Source organism: Schistocerca piceifrons, chromosome X (assembly GCF_021461385.2).
Source record: "Schistocerca piceifrons isolate TAMUIC-IGC-003096 chromosome X, iqSchPice1.1, whole genome shotgun sequence".
NCBI classification, from domain to species: Eukaryota; Metazoa; Arthropoda; class Insecta; order Orthoptera; family Acrididae; genus Schistocerca; species Schistocerca piceifrons.
Genome location: NC_060149.1, coordinates 840,283,291 through 840,307,175, shown reverse-complemented (window position 1 = coordinate 840,307,175; position 23,885 = coordinate 840,283,291). Strand labels below are relative to the sequence as shown.

Here is a 23,885-nt window from a genome sequence, read left to right as displayed (position 1 = left end):
CTAAAAATTTGCTAAGTATTTAATTTTTTGCATCATCGTCATCAGAAAACAATGTAAGCGGTTTGTTTATCCTCACAAGTGTAAGTGATTGTTTTTAGTTTGTTACAAACATACGACACTAATTAATTTACTAGTTTAACATTTGTTTTCATCAGCTCAAGAATTTCCATTGTAAGTGTTTACATATTGCTTTGCAGTAATTTAATAATTTCTGTCTTAAATGTAAACAATTACAGCTTGACTATGGAACCTGATAAAATAAGTAGTATACCCAACACTGTTATGATCCCATTTTGGAATAATTGACTACCAATGCTTCACATGCTGCACTGTCAACTGTGAAGCTGTATTTGTCAAAATATAGAGTACTTGGCAACTGCAGCAGCGTTTGTGCTTATTTGAAACTTCCTGGCAGATAAGTTTTGATCTTCCAAGAAGTTTCAGTGGCTTGGCAGTCAGTGAGATCTTTACTGTAAAGGACAGACTGAGAAGACAGACACATTGCTTGGTTATCTGACTGCATTTAACAAAAATATTTTGAAAATATTTCCATTTACTGCCGCGCGGGATTAGCCGAGCGGTCTAAGGCACTGCAGTCATGGACTGTGCAGCTGATCCCGGCAGATGTTCGAGTCCTCCCTCGGGCATGGGTGTGTGTGTTTGTCCTTAGGATAATTTAGGTTACGTAGTATGTAAGCTTAGAGACTGATGACCTTAGCAGTTAAGTCCCATAAGATTTCACACACACACACACACACACACACACATCCATTTACTGTCATTATTATTTAATTAACTGTCATTTTATGTATCTTAATCATATCACTCTCACATGTTGTGTGTCACATTGTTGGTAATTAAGTTGTATCATCAAGAGAGTTGGTAATACAATAAGATAGTTAAATGTTAGAATTATTTTCTTAAAAGTTTGAGAATTAATTAGATATATATTAGAGATAAAGATTTTTATTAATTTGGTGTTCCATTCTCACTAGATCGGATGAAAGTCTTGCTCCACCACCCAGACAAGAGGAAAGCAGCAGGAGAGGATGTTAGACCTGATGATGACTATTTCACGTGCATCACAAAAGCTTACGAAATACTAGGAAACCCTCAGAAACGCCGCTCCTTTGATTCAGTTGACCCAGCATTCACGGATCCTGCACCACCTTCAAATGATCATACAAAGAAGCATTTCTTTAAGGTGATAAAAAAATATTAACCAGAAGTTTCTCATTTGTTGTAATGTCATGTGTATATTTTAATCATATATATTATGAATTTATAGCAAGTATGCTCATACGATGAATTGTAATGATCTTTTTCCCCCCTTGATATACACTTGAATGACAGGAAGAAAGAGGGGTTAGACTTTTTTGACCCATTTAAACAAATTCATATTGAGCATTTTCAACAGTGCAGTTTATCTTCTGCCTTCTTTTTTACTAACATTGACAGTACTAACCTTGGCAAGTTCTGCAGAAGTATGGCCTGTTGTGAAGTTATGAATAACGACTCTCAGCTAAGAAAAATTTTAAAAACATTACCTGTACTACATTTACCAAGAGGGTGTATGAGTTTATTTAATTGTTGTATGCTCAGAAAGTTGGTTGATTTTGTCAGGTCTGGCCATAACCACTGATTGAAGAAAAGTACTTACTTTAAATTGTGTGTTCTGTGTTGTCACTTTTCGTGCACAAGTCCTTCATAACTCACAGTTCCCAAAGTGAAGAAAGAAAAATAAGCATGGTTTTTACTAGTCTTTTCACATTCCCAAAGTGAAGAAAGAAAAATAAGCATGGTTTTTACTAGTCTTTTCACATTTACAACCCCCCCCCCCCTCTCTCTCTCTCTCTCTCTCTCTCTCTCTCTCTCTCTCTCTCTCTCTCTCTCTCTCTCTCTCTAGGGGCCAGTTCAAAAGTTCTAATACTGTGTAGATCATCACTATTGGGCCCCAAAAATTTGCAACTATTGCACACCACACCACACACAATTTATATTCTCTGAAAGTAAGTCTCAATTCTCTTTAAAAAATTTGTAGTCGTCATCTAGGAATTGTCATAAACTTATAACTCAGTTTTAACAAAGATTTCAAGCTATCTGCTACACCGTGGACTCTTCTCAACTTGTGTGAAATTGCTCTCACAGTAAAAGTGCGTGAAAGAGCTTTTCTCTGACTGTCTGATTACACAGTAGCCAATCACCTTTATATTCCAATTCACACAGTTGGGTACTCTCCCTCTTTGGACCAGTCCCTGTTAAAGAGATCAACTTATGTGAAATAACACATTCCGAGGTAACAAATAGATACAAATCAGCCACATCTGTAGTTTTCTGAAGGACTGAAGTAAGTTTTACATTTCTAAGATAATGAAAACTGGCTGCTTTATATTCAATCCTTCATTTTGTTAACATTTTTCACTGGCTTCTACACAAAACATATTAACGTGTCGGGAAGTTATTTCTCATGGAAAGTTATTTCTCATGGAAAGTTATAAAGTCTGTGTCTTCAGGTAATTTTTTGGATACCAGAAGTTGTTTTACATAAAAAGCTGAAATTCATACTGTTGTTATCTATCATCTTTACAAAACGTTACAGAAAGTATCTCAATAGTTGTGTTACTAACAGTGTCTTTAATAATTTATAGCAATGTATGTAATATTAGTTTGCTGTTCAGTTTGTACGCGTGGCTTGATGAGCCGGCTAATTAACATGTCTCTGTTGATGCATCATGGACAGGGGACATCAGCTGGTTAAGTAATTGTGAATCTCAATGAAATTTTCCAACAGCCATGTAACTAAGATGTTTTATTTTATTTTGATGACAACCTGTTTCAGCATTCCACTATGCCATCTTCAAACCCAATATGTACCCTTCAATATAAACGATAAAGCCATACAGTGCCATATATCCCTGAATTTCATGAATTTAACAGTTTCACGAATGCTTCATTTGAAGATAGATCTCCCTGTAGTTTACCCCTGCTACTTTCAGTATTTCAAAGAGAGTATTCCAGTCAACACTGAGCTTTCTCTGAGTCTACAAATGCTCTAAATGTTGGTTTGCCTTTCTTTAACCTATCTTCTAAGTAAAGTTGTAGGGTCAGTATTGCCTTGCACGTTCTTACGTTTGTCTAGAATCCAAGCTGACATTTTCTGAGGGTGGCTTCTACCAGTTCTTCCATTCTTCTGTAAATAATCCAAATTAGTATTCTGCAACCATGACATTTTAAACAGCTAATTAGGTTACAATCACACTTGCCAACACATGCTTTCTTTGGAACTGGTATTAGTACAGTCCTCTTGAAGTATGAAAGTGTTGCGTCTGTCTCATACATGCTGTGCTGCAGGTGGGATAGTTTTGTCATGGATGGCTATCCAAAGGATATCAGCAGTTGTGATGAAATGTTGTCCACTCTGAGGACCTTGTTTCTGTTTAGATCCATCAGTGTGCTGTCAAATCCTTCTTGCAGTATCATATCCCCCATCTCATCTTTCCTTTCTACACTCCTGGAAATGGAGAAAAGAACACATTGACACCAGTGTGTCAGACCCACCATACTTGCTCCGGACACTGCGAGAGGGCTGTACAAGCAATGATCACACGCACGGCACAGCGGACACACCAGGAACCGCGGTGTTGGCCGTCAAATGGCGCTAGCTGCGCAGCATTGGTGCACCGCCGCCGTCAGTGTCAGCCAGTTTGCAGTGGCATACGGAGCTCCATCGCAGTCTTTAACACTGGTAGCATGCCGCGACAGCGTGGACTTGAACCGTATGTGCAGTTGACGGACTTTGAGTGAGGGCGTATAGTGGGCATGCGGGAGGCCGGGTGGACGTACCGCCGAATTGCTCAACACGTGGGGCGTGAGGTCTCCACAGTACATCGATGTTGTCGCCAGTGGTCGGCGGAAGGTGCACGTGCCCGTTGACCTGGGACCGGACCGCAGCGACGCACGGATGCACGCCAAGACCGTAGGATCCTACGCACTGCCGTAGGGGACCGCACCGCCACTTCCCAGCAAATTAGGGACACTGTTGCTCCTGGGGTATTGGCGAGGACCATTCGCAACCGTCTCCATGAAGCTGGGCTACGGTCCCGCACACCGTTAGGCCGTCTTCCGCTCACGCCCCAACATCGTGCAGCCCGCCTCCAGTGGTGTCGCGACAGGCGTGAATGGAGGGACGAATGGAGACGTGTCGTCTTCAGCGATGAGAGTCGCTTCTGCCTTGGTGCCAATGATGGTCGTATGCGTGTTTGGCGCCGTGCAGGTGAGCGCCACAATCAGGACTGCATACGACCGAGGCACACAGGGCCAACACCTGGCATCATGGTGTGGGGAGCGATCTCCTACACTGGCTGTACACCACTGGTGATCGTCGAGGGGACACTGAATAGTGCACGGTACATCCAAACCGTCATCGAACCCATCGTTCTACCATTCCTAGACCGGCAAGGGAACTTGCTGTTCCAACAGGACAATGCACGTCCGCATGTATCCCGTGCACCCAACGTGCTCTAGAAGGTGTAAGTCAACTACCCTGGCCAGCAAGATCTCCGGATCTCTCCCCCATTGAGCATGTTTGGGACTGGATGAAGCGTCGTCTCACACGGTCTGCACGTCCAGCACGAACGCTGGTCCAACTGAGGCGCCAGGTGGAAATGGCATGGCAAGCCGTTCCACAGGACTACATCCAGCATCCCTACGATTGTCTCCATGGGAGAATAGCAGCCGGCATTGCTGCGAAAGGTGGATATACACTGTACTAGTGCCGACATTGTGCATGCTCTGTTGCCTGTGTCTATGTGCCTGTGGTTCTGTCAGTGTGATCATGTGATGTATCTGACCCCAGGAATGTGTCAATAAAGTTTCCCCTTCCTGGGACAATGAATTCACGGTGTTCTTATTTCAATTTCCAGGAGTGTATAATATTGCCTTCAAGTCCATCTCCCTGTTATAGACCCTCTATATACTTCTTCCACACTTCAGTTTTCCTTCTCTGCTTAATACTGGTTTCCTATCAGAGCTCTTGATATTCATATCGCTGCTTCTCTGTTCTCCAAAGGCCTCTTTAATTTTCCGGTAGGAGGTATTTATCTTTCCCCTAGTGATATATATTTCTATATCCTTGCATTTGTCCTCTAGCCATACATGCTTAGCCATTTTGTACTTCCTGTCTGTCTCTCCCTTTCGCCTGCTTCATTTGCTACAGTTTTATATTTTCTCCTTTCATTGGTTAAATTCAATATCTACTGTTATCGAAAGAGTTATGTTAGGCTTAGTCTTTTTTGACCTATTTGGATCCTCTATTACCTTCACTATTTCATCTCTTCAAGCTACCCATTTTCTGTCTACTGTATTCCTATTCCCTGTGCTAGTGAGTTTTTGCCCAATGCTCCTTTTGAAACTTGCAACAACCTCTGGTTCTTTGAACTTATCCAGGTCCCGTCTCCTTAATTTTCTACCTTTTGCTTTAGTTTTAATCCGCAGTTCACCACCAGTAAATCGTGATCAGCGCCCACATCTTCCCGTATAAATGTCTTACAATTTAAAATCTGCTTCTGAAATCTCTGTCTTTCCATTATGTAATCAATCTGAAACCTTCTGGAGTCTCCAGGTCTCATCCATGTATACAGCCTTCTTTCACAAATCTTAAACCACTTGTTAGCAATGATCAAATTATGCTCTGTGCAAAATTCTTGCCCGTGGCCATATTCACTTACCGTTTTTCCGTATCTTCCTTTTCCTACTAACAAATTCCGGTCCCCCCATCCCAATTAAATTTTCATCTCCCTTATCTATATGAACAATTTTTTTTTAAATCTCATTGTAGAACTAGTTGGCATATAAACTTGTACTGCTGTGGTGGGTGTGGGCTTCATGTCTAGCTTGGCTGTGATAATGTGTTCACTGTGTTGTTCATTATTAAATCTACTTCTGCATTATCCTTATTTAATTTTGTATATATAACCCTGAATTCAAGTGACCAGAAGTCCTATTCCTCCTGCCACTAAACTTTGTTAGTTCCCACTATAACTAACTACAACCTTTCCATTACCTTTTTAAATTTTCTGATTTACCTGTCTGATTAAGGGATCTAATGTTCCACACTCTGATACATAGAACGCCAGTTTGGTTATCCTGATGATGACATGCTCCTGAATAGTCCCCGCCTAGAGATCCAAGTGAGGGACTATTTTACCTCCAGAATATTTTACGAAGGAGTTAACCATACAGTAGAGCAGCATGCCCTCGGCAAAAATTGTGGCTGTAGTTTCTCCTGGCTTTCAGCCGTTCACAGCACCAGCACAGCACGGCTGTTTTGGTTGATGTTACAAGGCCAGATCAGTCAGTCGTCCAAACTGTTCCTTCAGGAACCATACATTTGTCTGGCCTCTCAGCGAAGACCACTAGGGTGTTGTTGCTCCTATGGTATGACTATCTGCATCATTGAGAACACAACCCACCCCACCAATGGCAAGTTCAGTGGTTCATGGGGAGAAGGGGGCAGTGGGTATAATTAACATATGTTTATATCAATCAGATTGGAATCCGTGTGATCCCATTATGCACAAGTTTGTGTTAGACTGTTGTAAGCAGTACACCAATATTGTTTACTATGTGATTCTTTGAACTAATGTCACATGTTGTTATATGCACTGAAGATGACTTTCTAATAGTTGAAATCTAGATCTGCTGTAATAAAATGACAGATTTCAACATGGATTGCTGTTCTTTTCTGCATTGTGTATATGTTTCTGTGTTATTTGCAGCATGTGAAAGCACTCTCTGGGGTCATGACTCAATATGTGTGGCAAGAAAGCTTCCTACAGACGATGTGTATTGCCACACCTCACACCATCTATGCTTCTTAAATTTTACAATAACTTAATAATCACATAAAATTGTGTAGCTAATTAATTTTTTCAAATACAAAAAGTAATAAATAAAATAAATTTCAAAATCTGTATCCTCTGTGCTTAGCAACTCTACAAATTAAGCAGTTCATAATATCAGAAAATTTTCAAAGAATGCTTTGGAAAGACTTATGTTATTGCAAAACATTACAAATAGCATTGCTTACTATTTGTAATTCAACCTACTTCCAAAAACTTGATGCCTTAATTCTTCTGTTATTTATTCAATTGCTAAGATTGAGTGTCTTTGTGTCTTCTCGCTGTGGTGAGCATCTGGACGTTCAAAACAGTACCTAGTCCATATTGGCACTTCTCTAGCATGCTGCTGCTAATCAAACAGCATTCTTTGTGTTGTTATTGCACCTTAACACTCTACCTTTTCCTCTATATAATCCAAACTTCTATCAGCTATATTTCTGTGCTGTAAACGTAACACTAGCTGAGGTGGCCTTTTTTTTTTTTTTTTTTTTTTTTTTTTTTTTTTTTTTTTTTTTTTTTTTATATATACCTTCCAGTCAGGTAAAATGTTATTACAGAATTTATTCCTTGTTGTCTCCATTATTAATTACATCACTTAACACTTCTCCTAAATGGAAGCGAATTAACAGAGTCTTCACCAGATCAGTGTAAATAGTAATACCCAAATTTAAATTTACTTAAAAAACTAGCTCTCAAAATTGAAAAGTAAAAAACTGTAGCAAAACTTTAAGATTGCTAATGAAATTTCCACTTGGTATTGATTCAAAAATGGTTTTTTCATTAATTTAACTCACTGACCTTACAGAAAAACTGAACTTTCTGTGCAATTTTTCTTAAAGTTTATACATAAATAAACTTCGGAACTAACGTAGTTACCATTTTCCATGTACACACAATAGGAAGCACATTTTATCTTCGAAACATCTTCATGTTCTCATAGCTATGAACCAATTCCTATGCTGTAATACATATCCAATACATTATTTACAAAACCTCTCCCTCACTTTTTATTCAATTCATTCCCACTCTAGAGAATGTGGTGACAACAAACACACACGTTTCTTGGAAACTCCATTCATTACAAGTAACTATTGTTTGAATAAGTACACTGTTTTTGCTCTATGTAGAAAAAAAACAGTGTATGTGTTATTCAAATTCCCTTAAACATGGGATTGTTCTACCATGAAATAATTTAAGAATCCATAAATAAGTTACTACTCAAAGAATTTTATCCAAAATCTTGTATTATGTAGTCATCCGCTCTCCCTTAAAATCTACATGACCATACTTCAAATTACTTCCCATCAGCACCAATGTCACAAATTCATTTTGAAACCAGCAAGCCCTCTATTTATTATTTTGTCTACTTCAGGAATACACCCCACCTCCCCATGAACTATGGACCTTGCCGTTGGTGGGGAGGCTCGCGTGCCTCAGAAATGCAGATAACCATACTGTAGGTGCAACCACGACGGCATAACAGAGGGGTATCTGTTGAGAGGCCAGACAAACAAAACGGCCTTGCTGTGCTGGTACTGCGAACGGCTGAAAGCAAAGGGAAACTACAGCCGTAATTTTTCCCAAGGGCATGTAGCTTTACTGTATGGTTAAATGATGACGGCGCGCTCTTGGGTAAAATACTCCAGAGGTAAAATAGTCCCCCATTCGGATCTCCAGGCGGGGACTGCTCAGGAGGACGTCGTTATTAGGAGAAAGAAAACGCATTCTGCGGATCGGAGCACGGAATGTCAGGTCCCTTAATTGGGCAGGTAGGTTAGAAAATTTACATCTACATCTACATACTAAAAGTGTACTGGAGTCAGCCTCAAATGCTGGTTCTCTAAATTTCCTCAGTAGCGATTCATGAAAAGAACGCCTCCTTTGCTCTAGAGACTCCCACCCGAGTTCCTGAAGCATTTCCATAACACTCGTGATGATCAAACCTACCAGTAACAAATCTAGCAGCCCGCCTCTGAATTGCTTCTATGTCCTCCCTCAATCCGACCTGATAGGGATCCCAAACGCTCAAGCAGTACTCAAGAATAGGTCGTATTAGTGTTTTATAAGCAGTCTCCTTTACAGATGAACCATATCTTCCCAAAATTCTACCAATGAACCAAAGATGACTATCTGCCTTCCCCACAACCACCATTGCATGCTTGTCCCACTTCATATCGCTCTGCAATGTTACGCCCAAATATTTAATCGATGTGACTCTGTCAAGCGCTACACTACAAATGGAGTATTCAAACATTATGGGATTCTTTTTCCTATTCATCTGCATTAATTTACATTTATCTGTATTTAGAGTTAGCTGCCATTCTTTACATCAATCACAAATCCTGTCCAAGTCATCTTGTATCCTCCTACAGTCACTCAGCGACACCACCTTCCTGTACACCACAGCATCATCAGCAAACAGCCACACATTGCTATCCACCCTATCCAAAAGATCATTTATGTAGATAGAAAACAACAGCGGACCTACCACAGTTCCCTGGGGCACTCCAGATGATACCCTCACCTCCGATGAACACTCACCATCGAGGACAACGTACTGGGTTCCATTACTTAAGAAGTCTTCGAACCACTCACATATTTGGGAACCAATCCCATATGCTCGTACCTTAGTTAGGAGCCTGCAGTGGGGCACCGAGTCAAACGCTTTCCGGAAGTCAAGGAATATGGCATCTGTCTGATACCCTTCATCCATGGTTCGCAAGATACCATGTGAAAAAAGGGCGAGTTGCGTTTCGCAGGAGCGATGCTTTCTAAAGCCGTGCGCTGATGCATGGACAGCAACTTCTCTGTCTCAAGGAAATTCATTATATTCGAACTGAGAATATGTTCGAGAATCCTGCAACAAACCGATGTTAAGGATATTGGTCTGTAATTTTGAGGATCCACCCTTCTACTCTTCTTATATACGGGCGTCACCTGCGCTTTTTTCCAGTCGCTCGGGACTTTACGTTGGGCAAGAGTTTCGCGATAAATACAAGCTAAGTAAGGAGCCAATGCAGTAGAGCACTCTCTGTAAAACCAAATTGGAATCCCATCAGGACCTGGTGATTTATTTATTTTCAACCCATTCAGCTGCTTCACAACCCCAGGGATGTCTATCACTATGTCCTCCATACGGGAATCTGTACGAGACTCATACGGCGGTATGTTTGTACGATCCTCCTGCGTGAAAGATTTCTCAAATTCTAAATTTAAAATTTCAGCGTTTGTTTTGGTGTCTTCCGTTGCCAGGCCAGACTGATCAGTGAGTGACTGGATGGAAGCCTTCGACCCGCTTACCGATTTTACGTAAGACCTGAATTTCCTTGGGATTTCAGCAAGATCTTTTGCTAAGGTATGACGGTGGTAGTGGTTGTATGCTTAGCACATCGCTCTGTTTACGGCAGCACAAATCTCTACTAACTTTTGCCTGCCCTCATTCTCTCGATCTTTCTTGTATCGCAAGTGCAACTGTCTTTGCTTCCTGAGCGTTCTCCGAATTGCGCTGTTAAACCACGGTGGGTCTTTTCCGTCCGTAACCCACTTTTTTGGCACATACTTCTCCAATGCGTGATTTATAATGTGTGTAAAATTTGCCCATAATTCGTCCACGCCCATCGTACCGGAAGTAAATGAAGTTGATTCATTTACTAAGTGGGATGCTTACAACTGCTTATCTGCTCTTTCTAATAGGAATACTCTCCTAGCCTTCTTGACCGACTTTTTAAGTTTCGTAACCATAGTCGTAATGACATCATGATCACTAATCCCTGTCTCAACACTGACACCGTCGATGAGGTCTGGTCTGTTCGTGGCTACCAGATCTGAAATATTTCCATTACGCGTTGGCTGTCAATTTAGCTGCTCAAGACAGTTTTCGGATAATGTGTTCAAAAGTAATTCACATGACGGCTTGTCTGTACCGCCTGTAATGAATCCATAGACATCCCAGTCTATACTAGGTAGGTTGAAGCCGCCTCCGACTAATATAGCATGATCCGGGTACTTCTGCGATACATAGTGTAGAATGCCTTTGAATGGTGGAACCTGGTGGCCGGTAATAACACCCAACAATTAACTTTATTTCTCCTAGGGAAATGGATAGGTTAAAGTCAGATGTAGTGGGAATTAGTGAAGTTCTGTGGGAGGAGGAACAAGACTTAGTCAGGTGAATACAGGGTTATAAATACACAATCAAATAGGGGTAATGCAAGAGTAGGCTTAATAATGAAAAAAAAAGTAGGGTACAAGTTTATATGCGAACTAGCTCCGCAGATGACGAAGAGATTGATGAAATGTATGATGAGATAAAAGAAATTTTTCAGATAGTGAAGGGAGACAAAAATTTAATAGTCATGGGTGACTGGAATTCAGTAGTAGGAAAAGGAAGAGAAGGAAACGTAGTAGGTGAATGTGGAATGGGGATAAGGAATGAAAGAGGAAGCTGCCTGGTAGAATTTTGCACAGAGGATAACTTAATTATAGCTAACACTTGGTTCAAGAATCATGAAAGAAGGTTGTATACATGGAAGAGGCCCAGAGATACTAGAATGTTTCAGATAGATTATGTAATGGTAAGACGAGATTTTGGAACCAGGTTATAAATTGAAAGACATTTCCAGGGGCAGATGTGGACTCTGACCACATCTATTGGTCATTAACTGCAGATTAAAATTGAAGAAACTGCAAAAGGTGGGAATTTAAGGAGATGGGACCTGGATAAACTGACAGAACCAGAGGTTGTAGAGAGTTTCAGAGAGAGCATTAAGGAATGAGTGACAAGAATGGGGGCAAGAAATACAGTAGAAGAATGGGTAGCTTTGAGAGATGAAGTAGTGAAAGCCACAGAGGATCAAGTAGGTAAAAAGATGAGGGCTAGTAGAAATCCTTGGCTAACAGAAGATATATTGAATTTAATTGATGAAAGGAGAAAATATAAAAATGCAGTAAATGAAGCAGACAAAAAGGAATACAAACATCTCAAAAATGAGATTGACAGGAAATGTAAAATGGCTAAGCAGGGATGGCTAGAGGACAAATGTAAGGATGCAGAGGCATATATCACTAGGGGTAAGATAGATACTGCCTACAGGAAAATTAGACAGACCTTTGGAGAAAAGAGAACCACTTCTATGAATATCAAGAGCTCAGATGGAAACCCAGTTCGAATTAAAGAAGGGAAAGCAGAAAGGTGGAAGGAGTATATAGAGGGTCTATACAAGGGCGATGTACTTGAGGGCAATATTATGGAAATGGACGAGAATGTAGACGAAGACGAAATGGGAGATACAATACTGCGTGAAGAGTTTGACAGAGCACTGAAAGACCTGAGTCGAAACAAGGCCCCTGGAGTAGACAACATTCCATTAGAACTACTGACGGCCTTGGGAGAGCCAGTCCTGACAAAACTCTACCATCTGGTGAGCAAGATGTATGAGTCAGGCGAAATACCCTCAGACTTCAAGAAGAATATAAAACCAATCCCAAAGAAAGCAGGTGTTGACAGATGTGAAAATTACCGAACAATAGTTTAATAAGCCACAGCTGCAAAATACTAACGCGAATTCTTTACAGACGAATGGAAAAACTAGTAGAAGCCAACCTTGGGGAAGATCAGTTTGGATTCCGTAGAAATGTTGGAACACGTGAGGCAATACTGCCCTTAGGACTTATCTTAGAAGAAAGATTAAGGAAAGGCAAACCTACGTTTCTAGCATTTGTAGACTTAGAGAAAGCTTTTGACAATGTTGACTGGAATACTCTCTTTCAAATTCTGAATGTGGCAGGCGTAAAATACAGGAAGCGAAAAGCTATTTACAATTTGTACAGAAACCAGATGGCAGTTATAAGAATCGAGGGACATGACAGGGAAGCAGCGGTTGGGAAGGGAGTGATACAGGGTTGTAGCCTCTCCCCGATGTTATTCAATCTGTATATTGAGCAAGCAGTAAAGGAAACAAAAGAAAAATTCGGAGTAGGTATTAAAATCCATGGAGAACAAATAAAAACTTTGAGGTTCGCTTATCACATTGTAATTCTGTCAGAGACAGCAAAGGACTTGGAAGAGCAGTTGAATGGAATGGACAGTGTCTTGAAAGAAGGATATAAGATGAACATCAACAAAAGCAAAACGAGGATAATGGAATGTAGTCGAGTTAAGTCGGGTGATGCTGAGGGAATTAGATTAGGAAATGAGACACTTAAAGTAGTAAAGGAGTTTTGCTATTTGGGGAGCAAAATAACTGATGATGGTCGAAGTAGAGAGTATATCAAATGTAGACTGGCAATGGCAAGAAAAGCGTTTCCGAAGAAGAGAAATTTGTTAACATCGAGTATAGATTTAAGTGTCAGGAAGTCGTTTCTGAAAGTATTTGTGTGGAGTGTAGCCATGTATGGAAGTGAAACATGGACGATAAATAGTTTGGACAAGAAGAGAATAGAAGCTTTTGAAAAGTGGTGCTGCAGAAGAATGCTGAAGATTAGATGGGTAGATCACGTAACTAATGAAAAGGTATTGAATAGAATTAGGGAGAAGAGAAATTTGTGGCCCAACTTGACTAGAAGAAGAGATCGGTTGGTAGGACATGTTTTGAGGCATCAAGGGATTACCAATTTAGTATTGGAGGGCAGTGTGGAGGGTAAAAATGGTAAAGGGAGACCAAGAGATGAATACAAAGCAGATTCAGAAGGATGTAGGTACTGGGAGATGAAAAAGCTTGCCCAGGATAGAGTAGCATGGAGCGCTGCATGAAACCAGTCTCTGGACAGAAGACCATAACAACAACTAGGAATACTCTCATACCTTAGTACTAGGATGCTCCTGTTATCCTCAATGGTCACTTCAAAATACATTATCGAAATGTTACTTTTCATCCCCCTTTATAGTCCTTTAATATTCCAGCACACCACCACTCATATCAGCCTCCGCCAACATATTACCTTACTAAAACATTTTGTACCACCTCCTCATCTACACTATTAACCCTTCAGCAACAGCAACAGCTTCAACATCAAGTTCAGCAGCATCAGCAGTTGTAGTATCCATTACGAATAAGAGTTCCGTCACTGTGGCTAGATGGGTCCTTTTAGCACGTCATTGAATCCAGTTATTCACAGTTTACTTTGAAAGCATGCTCTGCTTGAAGAAAACTGAATGAAGATATACTCCCAAAAAGAATTGTCAAAAGGACAACACACAGTGATTATAGACACAGTGGTCTATATACCGAAAACTGAAAAATAGATTTCCCAATTGTGATGAAAAGTCAGATACAAGGGTGGTTTGAAAAGTTCGCGGAACAGAATAGGAAAAAAGTACTTACATCACTGAAACCTTTTTTATTTTTCAATGTAGTCTCCTTGTAGAATAGTGCACTTGGTCCAGCGATGTTAGAGTGCCTTGATCCTATCTCAAAAATGAGTTTCCTCCAAGCCTGCAAAATAATTGTCACATCTGGCTATCAGTTCTTCATTTGAAGTGAATCTTCATCCACCAAGAAAAATTTTCGGTTTTGGGAAGAGATGGAAGTCTGATGGAGCCATACCAGATGAATAAGGCTGGTGTGGTAACGATTCATACCTTAGTTCATGTAATTTTGCCATGGCAACGGTACGTATGTGGGCATGCATTGTCTTGATGGAAGATGAGTTTCTTCCTTGCTAAACCTTGCCTTTTTCCACGTATCTTTTGTTGCAATTTGTCCATGAGGTTAGCGTAGTGCTCTCCAGTAATTGTTTGCCCAGTGGGGAGATAATCTACAAACAGAATTCCGTTTGCATCCCAGAACGCTGATGCCATGACATTCCCCGCCAAAGGAATTGTCTTTGCTTTCTTTGGTGCCAGAGAATCAGCATGTTTCCACTGCTTTGTCTGTTGTTTTGTCTCTAGGGTATAGTAGTGCACCCAAGTTTCATCTGTGGTCACAAACCGGTGCAGTAAATCTTGATCATTTATCCTAAAATGGGCCAAACATTGTTCCGATATGCCCATTCTCATGCATTTTTGATCCAACATCAAGAGTCGTGAAACCTATATTGCAGATAATTTTTTCATTTCTAATTCTTCAGTTAAAATGTGGTATACCCTTTCAGATGACATCTGGCAAGTGTGAGCAATTTCACGCACTTACAATCGGCAATCCTACATGACCGTTTTGTGCACTTTTGCAATGATTTCTGGAGTAGTGATATATCTTCGCCGACCACTGCGCAGATCATCGTCTAAGCTCTCCCGACCAAATTTAAATCCGTTTGTCCACTTGGCAAAAGTTGAATATGAAGGAGCAGATTCACCCAGTGTATTCTGGAAATCGGCATGAATGTCCTTTGCTTTCATACCTTTCTCTATCATGTACTTAATCACTGCTCAAATCTCGATATTCCCCCCCCCCCCCCCCAAAAAATCACTATGCGGAAACAACAACAGAGCCACGTCACCGCCACAGCTCTCTTCCAGGAGCACTGACGTGGCACATGTTTACAGGCAACAGTCCAATGAATATCACCTGAGCAACTCGTGCAAGCGCTGACCTCTCGTGTTGACTCGGAGAACGTTTCAAACCACCCTTGTATTTTTCACAGTGGGGAAAAAAAAGATTACTGAATGAGTTTCAAAGGTGGATGTGGTACATTCACATACACCTTCTTCAATATTTAATATTTGGCACCCATACCACAGGAGGCATAGAGAGTGAAGTGTCGACAAGCTGAGAGATGCAGGTAGTACTGAAGCAAGAGAGTGGTGCCAGAGCTGGCTTAACAAATCACACTGATTGAAGAGGGAATAGAAATAATAAAGAAAATAAGTTATTTTTCAAACAGGACAGTCTGCAGAGCCACTCCGACTGATCAGATTATGCAAATGTGGGTGAAAAGATTGAGAAACATACCAGATATGAAACTGCACTGAGCAAAGGAACAAACTTGTGTGATGAAAATAGATACAAAATGAAGGAGAATGGTCATTCTAAAATGCACCACACTTACAGCTAATTACCTTTATTTCAACTTTTCATCTATTTACTACTGCACCAAAATACTCGTTATCAATTCTCATTAAACACTCTGAGGCTTTACTTTTTCTCAGTAAAGAAAAATGTGAAAGATGATATACACCGGTGTCCAAAATTAAAGCAACAAACTGTTATTTCCCCATCCCATGTCTAATTCACGATATTGTCTAATTCACGATATAATCATACAAAATGTCAACTAATGTCTTTACAATCATATTCTGCACGGAAGATGGCATTCCGATCAACGCACAACCACGTCAACAGTGATGTCAGGTCACCTATCAAGTGGGGTAGTGTTTGCAGTATAGTTCCTCATCCACAGTCGCTGTGTTCAAAGTCACAGATGGTGCCGCCTGCAAATTCTCTGCTCTGTAGGGCCGTAGAAAGAATGGGAGCAGGAGAGTCGCAAATTGATGTGGCCCGATGGGTTAATGTGAATCATTCTGTTGCTTGTCAGATAAGGCAACAGTATATAGAGACCAAAACTGTATCCCAGAGACGACGACAGGATCGACCATGTGTGGCATCGGAAACAGTGAACCATTTTTGGCCGAAGCGCGCAATGCTACCACCCTAATACTGCACTGCAAGTGGCTTCTGACCTCGCAACATCCCCTGGACATATTATGTCGAGGAAAATGGTATACAGAAGGCTTCGGCAGAGTGCCTTTTATTGTTGGAGACCTGCTGTCTGTTTACCTGTGGCGTGTCATCACGTAAAGGAACGTCTAGAGTGGAGACATCAACATGTCACCTGGACAGTTAAACAGTGGGCCAATGTTCTTGTCACAGATGAGTTCTGATTTGGTAATGGTGTGGGTAGGGATTATGTTGACCACTCGAACACCTCTTCATGAAATTGTGCTGGCGAATCAGCAATATTTAACTGCTGTCAAGCACAATGAGGAGATCTTGGGATCTCGTGCGCGATTGTTGGGTTGGGTTGTTTGGGGAAGGAGACCAGACAGCAAGGTCATCGGTCTCATTGGATTAGGGAAGGAAGTCGGCCGTGCCCTTTCAGAGGAACCACCCTGGCATTTGCCTGGAGTGATTTAGGGAAATCACGGAAAACCTAAATCAGGATGGCCGGATGCGGGATTGAACCGTCGTCCTCCCGAATGCGAGTCCAGTGTCTAACCACTGCACCACCTTGCTCGGTTGCGCAATTGTTGCAAGGCGCTGTGAGCTCAGACTTCATATTGATGGACGATAATGCTCGACCTCATAGAGGATGGGTGGTTTACGTTTTTATTGGAAACAGAAGATATTGCGTGCATGGTATGCCCGACTCACTCTCCTGATTTGAATCCCGTAGAGCATGTTTGGCATGCACTAGGGAGAAGGGTTGCATCGTGTCAGCACCCACCAACCGCTCTCCACGACTTGAGCAGCTGTGCAGGAAGAATGGGAATTATTGCCTAAACATGAGATTGATGACATCATTCACAGCATGTCCCATCTTTGTCATGCCTGTATTGGTGCCAGAAATGGTCACACCCCATACTGAACGTATTAACCAGTCATCAGAATGTATGTGGAAATCCGTTAAGTTGGGAAAAAATGAAGAATGTTTTTGTCTACCGTTATGCATGTTGCAGATGATTACATTCTGTATTCTTTACATTGTTCCTACTTTACTGTCACCTGTTTATACTGTTTTGCAGCAAAACAAACACAACCTTGCAACATTTCCATTTGTTGCTTTAATTTTGGGCACCATTGTAGTTCAGAATGACAGAAGAGGAATGTTGATTATATGAAATGAAAGTGATGTAGTATTTCCAGTAATCGGGTACTTAGTGAATGCAGGTATACCTCACTATCCCAGCCCTTATTCCTGATGCACATATCTGTTGAAATCTGTGGTGTTTCTCGAACATAACAGTTTGTGTGTCTTCCAGTATTCCAAACAATAAGCATTAGGCTGCAGCTTCTCAATTACCCTGAGTGGAATCATATATTCATTTGTAAATTTCTTGGTTTCTGCCCCCACTTTTTTTTCTTTTCTTCATACCAAAACTAGGTCTCCTATCTGAAAATTTTTTGGAAATGCACTGGCGTTGTGTCTGCTCTCTCTCTCTCTCTCTCTCTCTCTCTCTCTCTCTCTCTCTCTCTCTCTCTCTCTCATAACTTGATTAGCTCTTCCATTATCCTTTCACGTACATTTTCCTTTGGAGAGCAAGTGGAAATTTTGATATGTTCAATGATTTTATTCTACAAATATCCTCAGATATTTTTGACAAAAATTATGAAGCGTTATCCGACAATATGTCTTTCAGTGCTCCTGTTTTCACAAATTAGTGCATTTTTAATTTGTCTGCAAGTACTTCAGCATTAGGTTTTCTAGTCGGGTATAATTTTATATATTTCATAAAACCTTCTAGTACTACAAACAAATTCTGGTAATGAACAGAACAAATCCACACCTACTAAATCATGTTGAATCTGTGGTTTGACACTATACTTTTGCCCTTGGATAATCTTATAATTTGCCCTAGCCTTTTGACAGTGGTCACACATTTCCACCCATTTTTGTACTTGTCACCACATGTTATTAAAAATTACGTCTCTCTAAGCTTAGCAGTGCTCTTCCTTACACTGTAGCGATGAAACTTTTTATGTAGGTAATTAACTAACAAATATACATGTTGCTCCGGGAAACAAATTTTCATTGATTTTTGTCATCTTCCTCTGCCTAAACATATACCCTTATGCAAGTGATAATAGTCAGCTATCTGGGATACTCTTCTTCTTCTTCTTCTTCCTCCTCCTCCTCCTCCTCCTCCTCCTATTATAAGAATGATTTTGCAAAGTTTATGTTCTACAAAAGCAGTGTGACATTCTGCCATCCATGTGCATGATACATTTTTATTTAACGAGTTCCATAAACATTCATCATTAAACAGTTGTCTTCATACAAGTCTACAGTAGCATCCAAATAACCCAAACATCCTCTTGAACTTTGTAGTACCTTATAGCTTCAATTTTCCCAGGATCTGGCAGAATTCTTTCACCACAAATAATATACTTAAGAAAATTCTGTTACCATTTTATAAACTCTGTTTTATCTAATTTTAATTTCATTTGCACTTTTTCAATTGCTTCTTAAACCTTGTCCAGTACATATTTCACAAGTTGAGGTAGAAATCAGAACATCTACATACACAGTTACACACCTCAATAATTCACCACCCAATACTTGTGAAACAGCTCAAACGAAGGTACAGACACTTATTTTCATCCTGAAATGTGTGATTTTTTACTGGTAACATTTGCCCTTAAATAATAATGTTGTGTATTTCCTAGATTTCTTGGCTTGTGGCAAATTCCAATAACAACATATGACTTCCAGAGTGGAGATCTGAAACGGAGTGAATACAAGTCTAGTGTTATGGATTGCATGCACTACAAATCAAGGAGCCACTGTTATATAGGTGCTATACCGACATTCCATCCTTCATGCTGTAGTTCCATGAGCATGACGAGTCTGAGAAGGGTGTTGCTGTGGTTGCGTAATACTTGACTGTTTGTCTCGTACTAAAGTGTGGTGGAATGATGCTAACCATGACTAAGACTACTGTAGATTTGTTTTAATAATTAATCACCTTTTAGAGAATACACTTCACCCTCTGCCCAGTTTTCTTGGACCGTTGTCACAGACCCTCCCTCCCTAGCTAAGTGAATTATGTTAAATGAAGTGTGCTAATTTGTTACATGGCTGCTATGTTTTTTTTTACCAGTGTTGCTTATAACGGGACATTCTCATATTTTATCTTAAAAAAAGTATATTTTTGTTAAACTAATTACAAATTCTTTTCTTTGTATTGAAATAATAATAATAATAATAATAATAATAATGATAGCACGTCTATTCTGGCTGTAGACAGGTCAAATGTCATCACTCAGCCAATGGTGTCATGTGAATGCAATATGGAAGGGTGGGGGTCAGTACATCATACTTCTGACTGTTGCCAGTTTAGCAGACCTGGTGCCACTACTACTTGGTCAGGTAGCTCCTCAGTTGGCTGAGTGCATGCTGTTCCAGCACTCCCACAAAGAAAAAATCTCTTTCAATACCCAGGTCCTTTGCATGGCAGTCAGCCACTCTGACCATTTGGCTATGGAGATAGATTTGTATATACTACTGAAGTGCTTGATGCCAAATATCAAGACAATTTTTGTCATTCAGAATGGCTGCTGTGATGAGATTGAACAAATTGCTGTCCAATACATGTTTTCTGCCTACTTGCACTCTATATGCTATAGTATCATTTTATGTACATTTTTCTGCAAGTAACCATCTTAAATCTTTTAAACTGCATAGAACTGCTGTTATCACGACACTTTTCAAAGCTGGTGAACAATCCAGTATAGGCCCAGGAGTTAGCCATTTGAGGATTATATTAACAATATAAGGAATAGAATAGAAGACCCATTGAGTTGCAGACAGGCACAACAAGCACAACAGGCACAACAAAAAGACTGGTACACATGCAGCTATCGGCCAAAGGCTTCCTCAGCAAAGAAGGCATACACACATTCACACAAGTAAGCACACATCACGCACACTCGACGTCCACCACTGACAGCTCCGACCGGTTGGAGCTGCGTGTCAATCGCAACAAGGATGACAGACGGCAGGACGAGCACAACCAGAGTGCTCCATGTGAGGGACCTATTACCTCTGCTATGTCACGTGTGCAGAACTGGATCAGCACGAATTCCTGCGTGTCCCAGCTATATAGGGCAGTGCAAGCCAACACGTCAGGAGCTCGCTCCACCAGAGCTCTATGCCAATTCGTGTGCCAGCACTTAGCAGCCAACCAGTCAGAGTCTGGTCAGAAGCCAACTGCAGTGGGTCTTAAGACTTTCCAGTGATGTCCCGAAACATACCTGTTGGCCAACTACACCAAACACTCAACCTCTGTCGTTAGGGATTACCAGTGGCATAGTCTTCACGTCCCACTATGTTTATTCACTATGGGTTCCAGGCATATGCCTGTTAGTATCTGAGTAGTTGTATTATTATTTTTTTTTTGTTGAGAAGAGTTTTCCCTTATTATTAGAGCCCTCTACTGCTCTTGTAATAAACCCTTGTTCTTGTTTACCTGTGTCTTATTATTTCTTATTGAGCATCTCCTCCTGGGAGACATAGCACTTTGAACCTTGAGCTTTCACATTAGCAGTTTCCTCCTTGGAAGAGAAGAGAAAGAGGAAAATAAGAAGTGGTTCAAATTGTGAACAGTGAACAGAGGGAGAAAATGCTCAGAACCTTTCGTGTGTGTGTGTGTGTGTGTGTGTGTGTGTGTGTGTCTCTCTCTCTCTCTCTCTCTCTCTCTCTCTCTCTCTCTCTCTCTCTCTCTGGAGTATTACTGTCAGAGTGCACCCAAATGACCTGAGCGATAAAACAAGCCCCTGTGTATTATTCTCAGCAGTAGCATATTAGAAATTGTGAATGTTAAACAATTTTTGTTGTTTTTTTCATTTTCACTGAAATTTCAGTGTTGGTTGTGTTAATGTAGAAGATGTGTTGGAAGTACTTTTCCAATTTGTGGGAATGGTGTCAAATGGCGGGGATGGGGTCAAATGGTTTCTCAGGCTTCCAAGGCACATTGATGAAGTGTCTGTGCATTAAGTTACCTTCACATTGAAGACAAACTCCAAAAAACTCAGCTGACAATGGTTTTCAACTTACAGTTTACTTTATCTTTCAGCTATTGTCAACAGTTGTTTGAAATCGCAAGTTTGAAAAACTAGTTGAGGGAAGTTTTGTCTTGAGTTTTTAGTTTGTGGTCAGTGAGCAAAAACATGGCAGAATTGGGTGACTGGCACATGCATGTTGCCGTATTGTCTGCTTTGTTTCTTCTGTGTGTTTACACAGTGGCGACTCCCAAGTGCTCCTCAGAAGCAACTGTTCAGTTTTTATTAGAAATTGAAATTAGGAAACCTCTGTGGGATCCTGATTCAATAATTGTATAAATAAATTATTTCAATTTAACAGTGTTTTTATTTTAAGACAGTGACATCTACTATGTTAATTTGGGTCTTAAAATATATTTTTCATGCTTCCTTTCAGAGGGTAATGATGCTGTCAAGATAGTGTATCAGCATGTAGGCGCATGTATTTAAACTGTTTCCAGCAACTTATATTTTTAACTCAGAGGGTGAAGTACCTACCAACTACTATGGTAATCTGAGGCCTTTACAATAACTTTCAGTTCCTTACCTTCAGGTTGTGGGATGTGGGGAAGGAATTGAATATGTAGTATGAGCAGATAAGTGGATGTATTAATGTGTTAAGAATGTATGAAAAAGTAAAACAACAGTACCTACTTTTACAAAATCCTTGAGTACATTTACAGTAACCCAGCATCCTCTAGAGGTTCACTAATCTTGGCCAGTGATATTCAATGAGAGTACATTAAACTTTTATAATTGTCGCCCGTTGCCAAAAATCAAAGGGTTACAAGAAGCTGCTCTGCTGGTGATACTACAACTCTAAACCTTGTGTCTTTCTGTTGAATATGTAGTGCTATTAGCTTCAAGAGTTCTTTGAATTGCTCATGCCATACTGAGAAAATTCTTGAAACTTTGCCCTTCTTCAATGTAGATATCCTCCAATACAGGATTATAAGCTCTGTGGGTTCCTCTTTATAATGAAACTTTCTAAACCCCATGCCTCCTTTTTCAGGTTGATTTGACCACAGGTATTATTCTTTGGGTTGATTTTTGTGACAAAGAATTACATAAAAAATTATAGTACAGAGTGCTATTGCATCTTTGGAGCCAGACTCCATTTTTTTTTTAAAAAAAAGAAAGAAAAGTCTGATGAATGTCTGTGTTTATAAGAGTTTGAAACTGTCGTCAGCATTTTGCAACAATTGTAGGTTTGCCAAACTTGCAGCAGTTGTGTGTTTGTTTGTTGGATTTGGTTTTCAGTGTGACAGTTGCCTCGTGCATTAATGTCTTGTTTTAGAGGTCTGATGTATAACAGTCTGAAGGATTAAGATCAGCTGAACATTCAGACCCTGGAACTGGTCCTCTACTGTTTATCTGTCCCCATATGCAACCACATATTTGCAGGGTTACATTGTGTAGCAAGTCCTTGTAGACAGTACCTGTAAGGCATGCTGGGATAATATGTGAACCTACCACTCAGTATCCTGCAATTCTATAATAATAGTAATCTCGAATTGCCACTGTTGCGTAGCCTGGACTGTACCACAAGGATTTTCAAATCCCCACAAAAATTGTTATAGTTCCTGCTTGTGTAGAAGCAACCAACTGCAGTGACAAGATACAGGGCATGTATTTGGAATGATGGCATTTCAAATCCCTGCCCAGGCCTGGTAATTTAGGTTTTCCACAGTTTTCTTAAATTGATTAAGGTAAATGTCATAACGATTCCTTTGAAAGAACATGGCCGGTTTTTCTTCCATGTCCTCCTTCAGTCTGATCTTGTCCTGCGTCTCTAATGACCTGGTTGTTAATGAGATTAGAAATGTAACCTAAAATTTTAAAGTATTTCTGATATATCCTTATAATACAGAATAAAACTTGCAAGTCACCTGAAAGATAATAGGCATTGCTGATAAGTGTCACTCCTTTTGATAGTAAGTTTCTATTTCTGGGAGTGGATGATAGACTGCTACCACAGCAAGTGTGAGGTGGATTTGGGACAGTGAAACTGTTGGTTTTGAGCATGCTTTAATGTTGTAGATGTTACAGTATATAATACTCTTGACAAAAAGACTTTGTGAAGATAATGTCTTTATAAAAAGAAAATAATCATTCAAGAATTCATATCCATAAAGATATGGTTGGGCTGGCTTGTACATATCTTCAGTAGACACAGCTCTTTTACAACTGATAAGATACATACAGAAGTAAACAGACATTACTCTTATGTTTCTTAACCACAATGGCTAAACTATCAATCTCTATATAAATTTAATAAAGTATCTCAGTCTTA

At 40.2% G+C, this 23,885-nt stretch overlaps 1 protein-coding gene across 1 annotated transcript in view; it reads left to right on the top strand.

Moving 5' to 3' along the window:
- LOC124721488 (dnaJ homolog subfamily C member 2) overlaps window positions 1-23,885 on the top strand; it is a 191,618-nt gene that overhangs the window by 98,259 nt on the left and 69,474 nt on the right. The window contains exon 4 of the mRNA XM_047246495.1: window positions 996-1,204. Within this exon, the coding sequence (XP_047102451.1) occupies window positions 996-1,204 (209 nt within the window). The remainder of the gene's footprint in view (window positions 1-995; window positions 1,205-23,885) is intronic.